The following is a 12,731-nucleotide window of genomic DNA, read 5'->3' on the forward strand; positions in this document are numbered from 1 at the left end:
AGACGTATGTGTAAATTAATATGCAAGGAGTGATGATTTTGTATCCAAAAGAGCATGGATATTCGCCAAGCAGTTAGAATCACATTATATGGAAGATTCTAGTCACTTGTCCCAAACCTTCTAGTAATCTGTGTGTATCTGGCAGTAAACTCCAAATACTGTACAGGTAATCCTCAACTTAACAACAGTTTGTTTAGTAACCGTTCAGCGTTAACAATGGTACTGAAAAAAGGGACTTAAGGCATGTTTCACACTTAACAACCGTTGCAGCTTCCCATGGTTACGTGATCAAAATGCAGACGCTTGGCAATTGATTCACATTTATGACGGTTGCAGTGTCCCAGGGTCATGTGAGCCACTCTTGCAACCATCTGACAAGCAAAGTCAGATGGTTGCAAGAGTGGATCACAGAGTGAGTAAGTCAGATTCACTTAACAAAGGTGTTACTTCACAATCGCAATGATTCACTTAACTGTGGCAAAGAAAGGTGGTAAAGTGGGGCAAAATTCATTTAACAGCTGTCTCACTTTAACTTTAAGACTCAATTGTGGTTGTACGTTGAGGACTACCTGTTATGTACTTTTAAGAGTAAACTGAAGCAGGGCCTACATTTTATAAAATCTTTACAAGTGCACAGAAAGAGCCAGACAAAAATTCTTGGTTTACAATTGCTCCCCTTTCATAGTTCTATAAATCTATGGGTGTTTGGATTACTGTTCGTTTGCATAGGTAAATTTTTTGGATAATGATACTGTAGGATGTAAAAATGAATGAGTTATACTTGTATTGTTGTGCCAGTCAGTGTGTTTTTGTTGTTTTTGAGGCAATTATCTGAAATAGCAAAGCGGAAGTATGATTTCCATCCATGATTAAAAATTACAAATTGTCTTTCTGGTTTAAGTGGTCTCTATTAAAATAATCCCCTCTTGCCTGGAAGTTTGATTATTTAATAATTCACCCTGGCGGGAATAGTATAAAGGAATTTGATACCATAGATTTAAGTTTAAGTCTCCCCTCTAAAAATGTGTGGGCTCTAAGAAATAAGAAACATTTTGGATCAGTTTGCTCCATCATCCTTTTTCTCACAAGTCCTAGACAAATGCAGATAGCTTCAGGATGCTTCCAAGCAGATCTATTTGATTAAAAAAAAACTTTTAAGAGAAAAAAAATTCTGGTTAAATATCCTGATCCTGAATTCCCCCCACTGCAATTCTTGCCTTCTAGTTATGCCCATCCCTGCTATAAATAATATACTTCTGTGGTTTTTTTTCTTTTATATGCTTATAAATCCAAGATCTCTTTCTCTATATGAAAAAAAGAGAAAACTAAGCGTTGGTGAATTTTGACAGTTGATATATACATTTCTTTTGCTTCGATCATTGCAGTGCCTTTATGCTTCGATATCTTACCTGGGAATGTAATCAATATAACCTACAGAAGATTACACCTTTATCTCCATGTTGTCATGTTGGTTTATATTCTGCCTTTCCACTGAGCACTGAAGGCTGTTCGATTCAATTACCCTGTGAGATTCTGTTAATGGATTTGCTGGATCATTCATCTTCCTTGTTAGTGTTATTTATGCCTGCTATAATTCACAATCACTGTGCAGCAATCTGCATATGTGGCTGCTTATCAAAGCAGAGCTATCCATCTAAAACACAGCACCCATGCGGCTACTGAATGCTAAAGAGATGGGCATTAGCCTAATTGTATTGGATTTCTGTCTTCCCTTCTTCCCGGGAACAGTTTAAAAGGCTGGTTTTAAACTTTAAGAAAGGCAGCTTGGTGCTCAGTGTTATAGCAGTTAGACTTATATACCGCTTCATAGGGCTTTCAGCCCTCTCTAAGCGGTTTACAGAGTCAGCATATTGCCCCCAACAACAATCCGGGTCCTCATTTTACCCACCTCGGAAGGATGGAAGGCTGAGTCAACCCTGAGCCCATGAGATTTGAACAGCCGAACTGCAGTCAGTTGAAGTAGCCTGCAGTGCTGCATTTAACCACTGCGCCACCTCGGCTCTAGTGTTAAAGGCACAGTGTTAGAAATTGGGAATCCTTAGCTCCACATTAGGAACTAGGAACTAAGGCAGCTGGGGGCACTGTGAGCCCCGGGAAGAAGGCCAGAGAAAATCACTTCCAAAAATGAAGCAAAAAAAACATTTTCAGGAAGAAGTCTCTGCAGTCTCCAAGATTCAAGTCTGACACGCAGGCACCAAGTAAGTACAAACTCCCCGAAACCCACAGCTCCTAATATTTAAAACCATAAATTATTTTTAGAACCACAGAATTTTCTCGGAATACTTTGCTTCTGGTTGAACTTGCTGCTCAGCTCTGATGTCAACTAGTGAGTACAAGATGCGTAAGTCTCTTCCGTACGTTGTACTTAAACCACCATTCTTGGCTTTGGCTCAGCAGGTTTTTAACAGTTTATTTTAAAAGGGGGCGTGGCTTATCTAGCTGATTTTAATTTTATGTAAATAAACAATGGGTAAATAGACCCTATCAACCTAATCACTGGTCTTTATGATGACAGTGCCAAGTTTGAAGAATGTAATTTTAAATCGAATATCCAAAGTTGTATAACATTGGAAAGATGTTTCAGCTTATCAGTTTCAACCAGCTTATAAGCTTCACCTTCTTGTGTAGAGGAATTAAGATGCATTTCAAACTGTTCTCTCTCCATGGATTGTGTGCCCCCCACTATTTTAAAAATGCCTGAGGTTTATTTATTTTTTTATATACTTCTGAATGATTTCAGAGTAGAAAACTTGAGATAACAGAAGTCCACTTTTAAAATGAGGATCTTATAAGCTTAATGAGAGTAGCAGAGTTCTGAAGGGCCAGAAGTGTTGGAGTTGTCATAGAGGAAATATAAATCTAGCTTCATAAGAAAGGCAGACAGTGTAAAAAAAATGCAGAATTTAGGGTTCAAGTAGGAAATCTGTACATTTATATGTATTATAAGTGTGAAAATCCATGGAGAAAACAAACAGTATTAATGGACAAATGGTTGCCCCCCAAAATAGAATGAATAAAGATGACCCCAAATTCACACAAAGGGAGGTACTGGTTCCCCTTTTTTATGCTCAATGGTCTTCACCGGTTCCGATTTTTCTGCTATTTGCTGCTCTTAACGAATCCATTCCTGAGTCAGTTTTTCTTGGCTTCCAAAGGAGGTTTCGTTTCTGATATAAAAGAAAGGAAGGACTGTATTAAGATGATGCAATAGTTCCTAGATTGGAATTGGATATTGTAATTCAAATATTTCAATTGTTTTCCACCAGGAGTTTAAAGTGGAACATATTTATTTATTAACCAAATTTATATGGGCTTCCTATCTCAAGGAAAGTGATCTCTGGTAGCAGATAGCCAATATCCTTGACTTAAGACCAAACTACTTAGTGAGTGTTCATAGTTATGATGGATTCCCCCCCCCAAAAAAGATCTTTATGACCCAAGTTAGCAATAGCAATAGCAGTTAGATTTATATACCGCTTCATAGGGCTTTCAGCCCTCTCTAAGCGGTTTACAGAGTCAGCATATTGCCCCCACAGTCTGGGTCCTCATTTTACCCACCTCGGAAGGATGGAAGGCTGAGTCAACCCTGAGCCGGTGAGATTTGAACCGCCGAACTGCAGCTAACAGCTGAAGTGGCTGCAGTACTGCACTCCAACCACTGCACCACCTCGGCTCTTAAGTTCCAACAAGTCCCGCCACGTGCAGTCTCATGACCGCATTTTGGACATTTGGCAACTGGTTGCAATTTATGACATTTTTACTGAAAACTAGAGTTTACTTCTGGCTTTTGGCAAAAGCTCCCTATAGCAAGCAGCAGATTTGCTTAACGACGGCAGTGATTTGCTTAGCAACCACCACAAAAAGGTGTACAACCTGAGGCTACAGTCGTTTGGGTTATATTTGGTTCTATTCCAAAGAATAACACCCAGCACAAACACCCAGTAGAGATTTTTGCAGTTCTGGAATGGAGCAGCCAAAGAGGCTGCAGAGTATTCGAGCCACAGTTTACATGGTTGCCTCCTGCTCCCTTGGAACGAAAGAGAAGGTACAGGTAAAAGAATACACCTTGACCATGAACTAGAGCAGGGATGGCTAACCTTTTTGTTGTTGTGCGCCAAAAGGGTGCCCCCGCCCCATGATGCAATGCGCATGCAATACCCCGCCCCTGTGCATGTGCACGTGACTTCTCTGCACTCCCCCTGTGCAATTGCACCAGTGGTGGGATTCAAATAATTTACCAACTGGTTCTCTGTCCTAATGACCAGCTGGGTAGGCGGGGCTTAGTGGTCATGTGACTGGGTGGGCATGGCCAACTCAACATTACTCAGGTCGATGGGCACTATGCCTTAGCTGTTACAATGTAATAAGGGTTAACCAGAGAGGCAGTTTCTGTAAACAGGGCAATAAAGATTAGGCTAGAAACAACACCAGACGGTTTCCTTCCTGCCTTCCTTACAGGATTAGCCCTAAAAAGCAGAAAAAAACCAAAAGAAGATTTCTTCCAACAACCGGTTCTCTGAACCTCTTAGAAAGTTAAGAACCGGTTCTCCCGAATAGGTGTGAGCTAGCTGAATCCCACCACTTAATTGCATGTGATACCTCCCCCACCCCCTTATCCCATTTTGGGCCTAGGACAGAGGTGGGTTCCTACCAGTTCGCACCTATTCAGTAGAACCGGTTCAGCAAAACTACCGAATTGGTTAGAAGAGGTTCCACCAGTGGACCCGGAAAGCAGGACACACCTACAGAAGAGGTTCCACTGGTCCTTGGATATGATTATTCTACACTATCATGCTCATATTTATAAAACTCAGTGCCTCTGTGAAAGTAAGGATGACTACTGCGTTTATGGTACAATCAGAACATTGCGTGTGTTGAAGTTATTTTAACACAAACCAAAGATGCCTTTTAAAAACCAAGTTTACATCATATTCTTATGCATGCCAGTGCTGTGTGTGAGGTAATTTAAGGTGGTTCTGACAAGTGTCGTCGGCATCTTCATATCCGGTCACATGGGCGGCAAGCCACTCCCATCCGGTCACATGGGTGGCAAGCCACTCCCACAAAGGAGGCCACACCCACAGAGTAGGTTCGAACAATTTTTGAAACCCACCACTGGCTTAGGAGGCCTCCCTGCAGCCTGCTGGACCAAAAAACAGGCCATGGGGGGGGGGCGCACCCCCCATGCTCCACCAGCCTCAGTATCACGGAACTAGAGTATCAAGAAATATATTTTGCCCAGTAAAAAAAAAAACACCCCAAGAAACAAGCAGATTTCAGCACAGCTTTCCGTGAGTGTTACTTACCAGCTTCATTCTCAAGATGGAGCAAATTCTCGTTGGCATTGGAATTAGGCTTTGGCTTTGATAGCTGCAGGCCAGCAAAGAGAGTCATAAAATCTACAACTGTGTCTATGTTTTCTTTGTTGGGTGAAATATCCTTGAGAGTACTCAGTACACTCAGCCTACTGAAAGATTTGACCTCCGAGATGTTGGCCCGCAGGAAGAGCAAGATGATGTTGAGATCATTAAATGGGCAAGTCAGCATTTTCTTGCTGAGGAGATCAAACGCCGGCAGCATTTCATAAATGGACAGAAGCCGCTTGTCCCACTGACACAGCTGGAGCAGATGGTAGAGGACAACTGGGCCCAGAAGGACGTATACAGACCCAAGGCAGATGCTGGTAATTTGGAAAACGGAGAAGAAAACCAGCTTGCAAGGAATCCAGTCTGGAACATCAGATTCTTCTAGAAGCCCTGCCTTGATTGAACATCTGAATTTATCGTGAAAGAAGACCTGCAAATGACAGTATCCCAAGTAGAGGCAGCTGAGAGCCAGAAGAAAGAGGAGGAAGAGATTCCTCAATACGTAAATGATGATGAAGTAATGGGAACGTTGCTTGCAAGTCAGGTACCTCTCCAGAAGAGGGAACTCAAAATATCTCTCACTGCGAGCCCTTGGGGGTGGGGAGAAACAACAAAATATAAGAATAAACTTGAACTCTTCAAGTGATGTGCTACTTTTCCATGTGTAGGATTTAAAAATAACCAACCCAGAAGAGGACATTCCTGGAGATTAAGGAGGAATAACCCCAAGAATAGTAAAAGTTCCCCTCATACCAGGGGTGGGTTTCTCGCCCCGTTCCAACTGGTTCGGTTGGAACTGGGCTGGCGGCGTCCTCGTGCACGTGCGCAGCACACGCATGCGTACTAGCGTCTGTGCGATGCTCCAGCTGCTCCTGGAGGATCGCGCAGGCGCTGTATGCATCCTGCGCATGCGTGGAAGCGCGGAACTCGTCAAAACCGGGTAAGGAGCGTGGGCGGGTGCGCCCTTCGCCGTTCCCGGAAGTTACTTACTTCCGGGTTCGCCGACCAACCCTTTTCGCAGGGACCGCTGCGAACCGTTTGAAACCCACCCCTGCCTCATACATATGTGCTAGTTGTTTCAAAGCCAAAGAGCTAGCGCTGTCTGAAGACTGACTCCATGGTCATGGACGGCACGACTAAATGCAACAGAACGCTGTTACCTTCCCACCAAAGGTGGTCCCTATTTTTCTACTTGCATTTTTTAACATGCTTTGGAACTGCTAGGTTGGCAGAAGCTGGGACAAGTAACGGGAGCTCACTCCGTTATGTGGCGCTAGGGATTCGAATCACCGAACTGCCAACCTTTCTGATCGACAAGCTCAGTGTCTTAGCCACTGAGCCACCTTAAATAGCCACTGCTATATATACGAATGCAGGGGAAAATTTACATTGTAATGCTTTCTTGTTAAACCTGTGGTTTTGCAAGTGAAAATTCTGGGAACGGGAATGGAAATTTAGCATGCAGATCACACACATGCCTGTCACTTACAGGTCAAGCTCCTCCCAGAAATCCTCTGGATCCTCTTCCGATTGCTGGAGCTTCACCATGTATTGCACCAAGCGGATGGAACGGTTGTAGGATTTATCTAATTCATCAATGATGAAGAACAAGTCGCAGTGGAGTGAGGGGGCAGCTGCGTACTTCCACAGCAGATAAGGCAGGTACATGAGAACTGCGATGACCAGCAAAGAATATGGGAAGACCTAGAAAAACAGAATGAGAAGAGAGTACTGTGGTCAGTTGAAGGGTAAAACAGTGTTTCTCAACCTTGGTCACTTTAAGAGGGGTGGACTTCAACACCCAGAATTCTGGGAATTGAAGTCCACCCCTCTTAAAGTGGCCAATGTTGAGATACACTGGGGTAGATGACTACAAATCATGCCCTGAGATCCACATAGTGTGCACCCAAGAGATAAAGGATGGCGTTCTTCTCCACCCCAATACCTTGAAGACCCAGAGGGAATTGGATGCAGCATCTCCTGCAGGTTCAGAATTATAGTGAAGCAAGGAATCCCAACATACGGCATCAACAAAATGAGACTGCTCTGCTGTGAAGTTGCTAGGAGGGTAACAACTGATTTGGGATCCTGTCATAGAAAGAGAAACACATTCAGCTCCATCCTTGGTAACACAGCAATATCCATCGGTTCCACCACAAAATCGCAGAGGAGAAAATCACGCTCGACGAAAGCGCGCATTTGACGTCATCACAGCACGACGAAAACATCGCGCTGTGATCGAAAAATGTAAAAATAAAGCTAAAACCTTACCCTAACCCCCCCAAACCTAACCCTAAACCTAACCCTAAACCTAACCCTTAACCTAACCCTAAATCTAAGCCTAAACCTAACCGTTAACGTAACGCTAAACCTAACGCTAACCCTTAACCTAACGCTAAACCTAACGCTAACGCTCTAAACCTAACCCTAACCCTTAACCTAACCCTAACCCTAACCCTAACCCTTACCTTTATGTGAATCAGATTGCTTTAATTTTAATTTTATTTCAATTTTTAATTTTTTTCGTCGCGCTGTGATGACGTCACATGCGCGCTTTCGTCGAGCGCGATTTTGTCCTCCGCGGTTTTGACGGGTCACGATATCCATCAGCTTCTTCTACCATAGTAAAAACAGAGAGCTGCTCTCCTATGTTTTGAACTGCCTCCAGCAAGGACGGTCCATGCCTAACACTTGGCATCAAAGTGCTCCCCATTTTTTTTTAACTAATTAAGAAATTGAGCCCCTTTATGCTGTCCCTGCTGTGGCGGTTGTTGTAAACTCTTTCTGTCCATCATCTCTGTAGGCTGGGTACGCTAAAAGAAAAAAGAAAAGCAATCCCTAAAAAATATTTTACAATCTTTGAGGCAAGCCAAAGAGAGAAGCAAGTTTTGTTTATTCCATCTGGATCGACTAAACCTCACACATTCTTTTCCAGAAATAAATTCCTGAGGCAGGCTGTGAATTGCAGCCATGAAACCTCATCCAGCCAATGTCAGATTTGTTCAAAGCCACACACAGATCATCCTGTTTTGGGTACATGCTATCAAACGAGACACTGTTGCTTCTGGAATGGGTACCTTTGCGTCCTCCCTTAGTCAGTGTCAGGCTGGTTATTCTGAATTATCTTTTTTGGGGGTGTTTAATGGGACTTGTTTCCATGGAAAAATACCTAGAATTGCATCTACCAAACTAAATGGGAGTTATTTTGAGAAAGAAACATCTGGATGTATTCCAGTGTCTTTTTTTCCAAGATAACATATATGGATTCAGCCCTTGCATCACAAATGTCTCATTGAAAGATAGCAGTGAAGGCCACCCAATGAACTTCATGACTGGGTAAAAATTTGAACCTGGATTTCTCCGACTTGATATTCTCTAAATCTGTTGGAACTGTCATCTCAGAACTTCCCCTATGTTGGTTGGAGAGCCCCATTGGACAAGAACTGCTGTCGGCTACTATCTACTGCAGCGGAATAATTTTTAACAGTGTTTCTGAAACGTCTAATTTTCCCAATATAGAAGCATCACTCAGGCTGATGATTGACATGTTTTCTTCATCCCTGTCTGCTAGAAGTAAAATGCAATAATGTCACAATTTTAACTTCAGAGGAGATTTTGCATTTTATACATTAAAATTGTAAGGTGTGGTTTGAACGCGCTTCATACAGTTCAATCCTCTATTCCAGAGAGTGAATCCAGAGGGTCCAATTCAAGGCTTCAGATACGAAACGCCTGGATCGTCTTTGCATATTCTAAATTCAGTGTCAAAGTCTGTTTCAAGTTAGCATAAAGGGGTTGCAGTAAACTCATTTTTAAAAATAATAATAATGAAACTTTTGTCCTTGCCCCCTCTGCTGGCATCTCCCCTCAGCCCCTCGGAAGGTCTCGAGAAACAAGTCACCCGCCCACCCACCCCTCTTCAAAGAATAATAAATTGACCTACCGGTGGAAAATTCCTGGGCAAACATGAGAGACACCAGGAAGAGCGGCAGCCCCACCGTAACAAACTTCATGATGCGATCGCATGGCAGCTCCAAGTGAAGCCCTTTTGCCCTGGACCTGTTTGGGTCTGGAAGCAGCGCATCAGAGAGCATGTAATTGCCAGCCGTGTGCGCAATCGACATGGTTCGGTTCTAAAGTGGGGCCAAGCGTGCACAGAAGAGAGAGCTTCTCCAAGGGCTCAGCTACATCTGAAGCCGGGAGGTGGCTTGCCGATGGATGCCTTAGGTTTTCTCCACGGGGGAATTAAGCATCAGGCAGTTGTAAATGACCAGCTTGGCTGTTTGCTAAACAGAATGATAATTACAGGGCAACTTGTTCTCTACAACTACCCTCGGGCCAGAAATAGAGCCCTTGACTGGGGGTGGGTGGGTGGGATGCTGTGATTGGTAAGGGCTCCACTGTTCCTGGCCAACCACAGGCTTGAGATGGCAAGGCTGGGCCGTGTGGTTTTATCGCCGTCTTTCATAAGCCAGATGTTATTTCTAGCCACGGCTGGTAAAGAGGTAGGCCAGGGTATTCGGTTTTCAGATGCAGCAGTTTCCAGGGGTGGATATCAAGTGACTGGCCAACAGTTCATATTTTCAAAGGCGAAGGTGGGAGAGAGAAACCCACTCAGAACACCTAAGAATTTTATTTTTTTGTGGTTTAGTAATGTGAATCTGCAATGCTTTCTTCTGTGTTTGCTATAAAACCAGATGATTCTGAAATTTCAAGAATTTTGTTGCATTTCCCCCCCTTCTCTCAACCTCCCCATCAAATTAGATACAGCCCAGTTCTAAAGCATCCTCATAAGGATTTGCAACTTAGATAATCTGTAACTTACATGTGGCCATCGGACAAATTGTTGCTCCTCCTAAAGCATATTGCTTGAATTGGTGGCAAAACCAATTCCCAGCTGTGTGATTTTCCTTGCTAAAATAAGAAACAAAATAACATGTTAAATCTCCAAAGCTTAACATGGGAAGATTTCGGGCAACCTCAGAAACTTTTCGTGGGTTACTGCACATTTTTAGCACACTACAATTGATAATCTGACACATACACTATCTTCCCCCTCCATATTATCCCAGTTAAAATCCTATGTCAGTTTAGCCATTTCATGCATCTGAGGAAGTGAGAAAGTTTATGCTTTGATCATAGACTAACACAACACTCCTGTAAACTACAGTGGCTGAATTCACATATATGTGGCTTTCTAGGGCTACCAAGACTAATTTTCTTTACACACAAATCAGTGTCCTGTTTTTCCCCTGAAATACTTTTGACTTTTATATAGTGCTAATCCTTTAATAAAGTTTCTTTAGTAGGGTGTCAACGTATTTTTGTAGTAAATAGTCAAGGCCAGTATGTTATTCTAACATTATTTTAATAATGTGAGATCGCTTTATAGATGATCAAAATATTATTCCTACTGGATATACGCAAGGCCATCCTTTAGAATGGAAAATGGGCACCTGTAGAAAAAGATGCTTCTTGACCACTTTTAAGACACTGACAACCTAAAAAACTCATTCAGAAATTAGCAAATAGTTTTGAAATTTGGTATTCCCCAATATTATGAAATTATCCCACATTCCAGAAATACTGTAATAAAATATCATTTACAGTTCTATTAGCTATCAGCCATGAGGTTAAATAATGAGATTTGAAAATTACCTTCTTTCCCTAGATTTGTAGCCCTAAATGCCACCACAATAGTATTTTACTCTAATTAGAAAAAAAATGAGTACTCAAAAGCAAATAAAAGGGAAGTGGACTCCAGTTGCAGTTTTTATAATGCTAAGCCCAAAGACAGTGTATACATAATACATTATGCCCCAAAGATATACGGCAGGAAAATGCGGGAATCAAAGATACCAGAAACAAGTCTGTGAAGTCTCTAGATTTTTACTGAGTTACGGTATTTCCAATTTTCAATATATGTGCATACCACATGCAAAACATCAACTGATGTTTTGTTTAAAACTCTTAGCAGGAAACATGGGGATTGTGGGTCATTGGCCCTCACACAATACCAAAGAATCATTATATTTTTAAATGACTTTTTTTGAAGGGGTGAATTTCAAGGCATTCAACAGACAAAAAATGTTTATAAAGACTTGCCAGTGAGTAGCAAATCTGTTTGCCTCTTAAAATGTCTTCCCAGAATAGGTCCTATTCTTCAACAAGGCACACAGTCTAGCAGCACCCAAATGCTAATAGAAGTTGTGTTCCCTTAGTTTAGGGCTGCGTTTCCCAAACATTTTCCTTCATGATCAAAAACCACTTATCAAAAAGACCTTTCTACCCAATGTAGGTAAAACATGTTAAGCCAATTTAAATGTCCCAGTTGTAATTGGGTAATGGGTTTGTGTGGTGTTACCTATAGAAAAAACACACTCAATTTTGGGTTATTAAGTTTAAGGAATGCGATAACCAGAAAACTACAGTGCAAGTAAAATAAGATTGGCTTAGTGTAACTGGCAACTGAAAGGACAAAAGAAAGCAACAGCAATCTTTCAGTGATGCATTAAAACCATCCATGTCTGAGAATACGTAAGACATTTTGCGTAGGTTGTTTATCTGTAATCTTTACAATCCCTTTATAATAAGAGCTGTGGTGGCACAGTGGTTAGAATGCAGTACTGCAGGCTACTTCTGCTGACTGCCAGCTGACTGCAATTTGAATCTCACAGGCTCAAGGTTGACTCATCCTTCTGAGGCCAGTAAAATGAGGACCCAGATTGTTAGGGGAAAATATGCTGATTCTGTAAACTGCTTAAGAGGGCTGTGAAGCGATATGTAAGTCTAAGTGCTATTGCCGATACTTAACCTATGTCCTCTCCAGCTGCCATTCAGAATTGGTAACACTGGGTGAGACAGGTCAGTAGTCAGACTTGGGATAAAGCAGCTTCATATTCTCAGTTGCAAGAGAAAGTTGAGGTTGACTTTCCTACAGCTGTTCTGTAAGCTCATGGCAGAAGCGAGATATGAACCAAGAACTCCCCAATTCATAGCTCCATCAATTATTGCATACCCCAATCATAAGGAGCCCCTGAATGTTCATCTCCTCTCCCCAATATCTGTTCCAGTTACATCACATTTATTCAGCACAGGCCACATATTTTATTGAAGTACACCATCTAACTGTTTGGCTGAGCGTCAGGTATAAATTGACTCTCAAAATGCTGGAAAAAAAATGTGCCCAACTAACTTATTCCAGGTATGGCAGCTCATATAAACTGTATGAATCCTTCCAAATCTCCCAACTTCATCGGAAACCAGCATACAAGCCCTGGGAGATCTGTGATCATTCCTCAATTCTGTTTTCAGCTGCCAAGCAGGAAGATTTCCCCTGAAAGG

The 12,731-nt window shown here is 42.2% G+C and overlaps 1 protein-coding gene across 2 annotated transcripts; it reads right to left on the reverse strand.

Annotated features, from left to right (window-relative positions):
• Positions 1-2,005: 2,005 nt before the first annotated feature.
• Positions 2,006-12,718, reverse strand: PANX3 (pannexin 3). Of its 2 annotated transcripts, none has more exons than XM_032229484.1 (6): positions 12,202-12,718; positions 9,331-10,301; positions 7,333-7,475; positions 6,877-7,091; positions 5,328-5,977; positions 2,006-3,188 (listed from the first exon to the last, which is right to left on the reverse strand). In XM_032229484.1, exons 2-6 carry the CDS (start codon positions 9,509-9,511, stop codon positions 3,154-3,156), a joined length of 1,224 nt encoding a protein of 407 aa, XP_032085375.1. In that variant the 5' UTR covers positions 9,512-10,301; positions 12,202-12,718; the 3' UTR covers positions 2,006-3,153. The 2 variants fall into 2 exon arrangements, with proteins under 2 accessions (XP_032085375.1, XP_032085374.1); XM_032229483.1 differs by lacking the exon at positions 12,202-12,718 and having other exon boundaries at positions 9,331-9,456; positions 10,213-12,050.
• Positions 12,719-12,731: the final 13 nt, after the last annotated feature.

The sequence above is a fragment of the Thamnophis elegans genome, chromosome 13 (assembly GCF_009769535.1).
Source record: "Thamnophis elegans isolate rThaEle1 chromosome 13, rThaEle1.pri, whole genome shotgun sequence".
NCBI lineage: Eukaryota > Metazoa > Chordata > Lepidosauria > Squamata > Colubridae > Thamnophis > Thamnophis elegans.

What these genes read in the sequence shown, in the direction of transcription:
- PANX3 (XM_032229483.1), bottom strand. Translation starts at nt 10,429, where the DNA reads ATGTGTCAGATTATCAATTGTAGTGTGCTAAAAATGTGCAGTAACCCA. An exon ending in TTCTGGGAGGAGCTTGACCT is followed by an intron (nt 5,978 to 6,876) that starts GTAAGTGACAGG and finishes CCCACCCCCAAG; the next exon opens with GGCTCGCAGTGAGAGATATT. An exon ending in CCATCTTGAGAATGAAGCTG is followed by an intron (nt 3,189 to 5,327) that starts GTAAGTAACACT and finishes CTTTTATATCAG; the next exon opens with AAACGAAACCTCCTTTGGAA.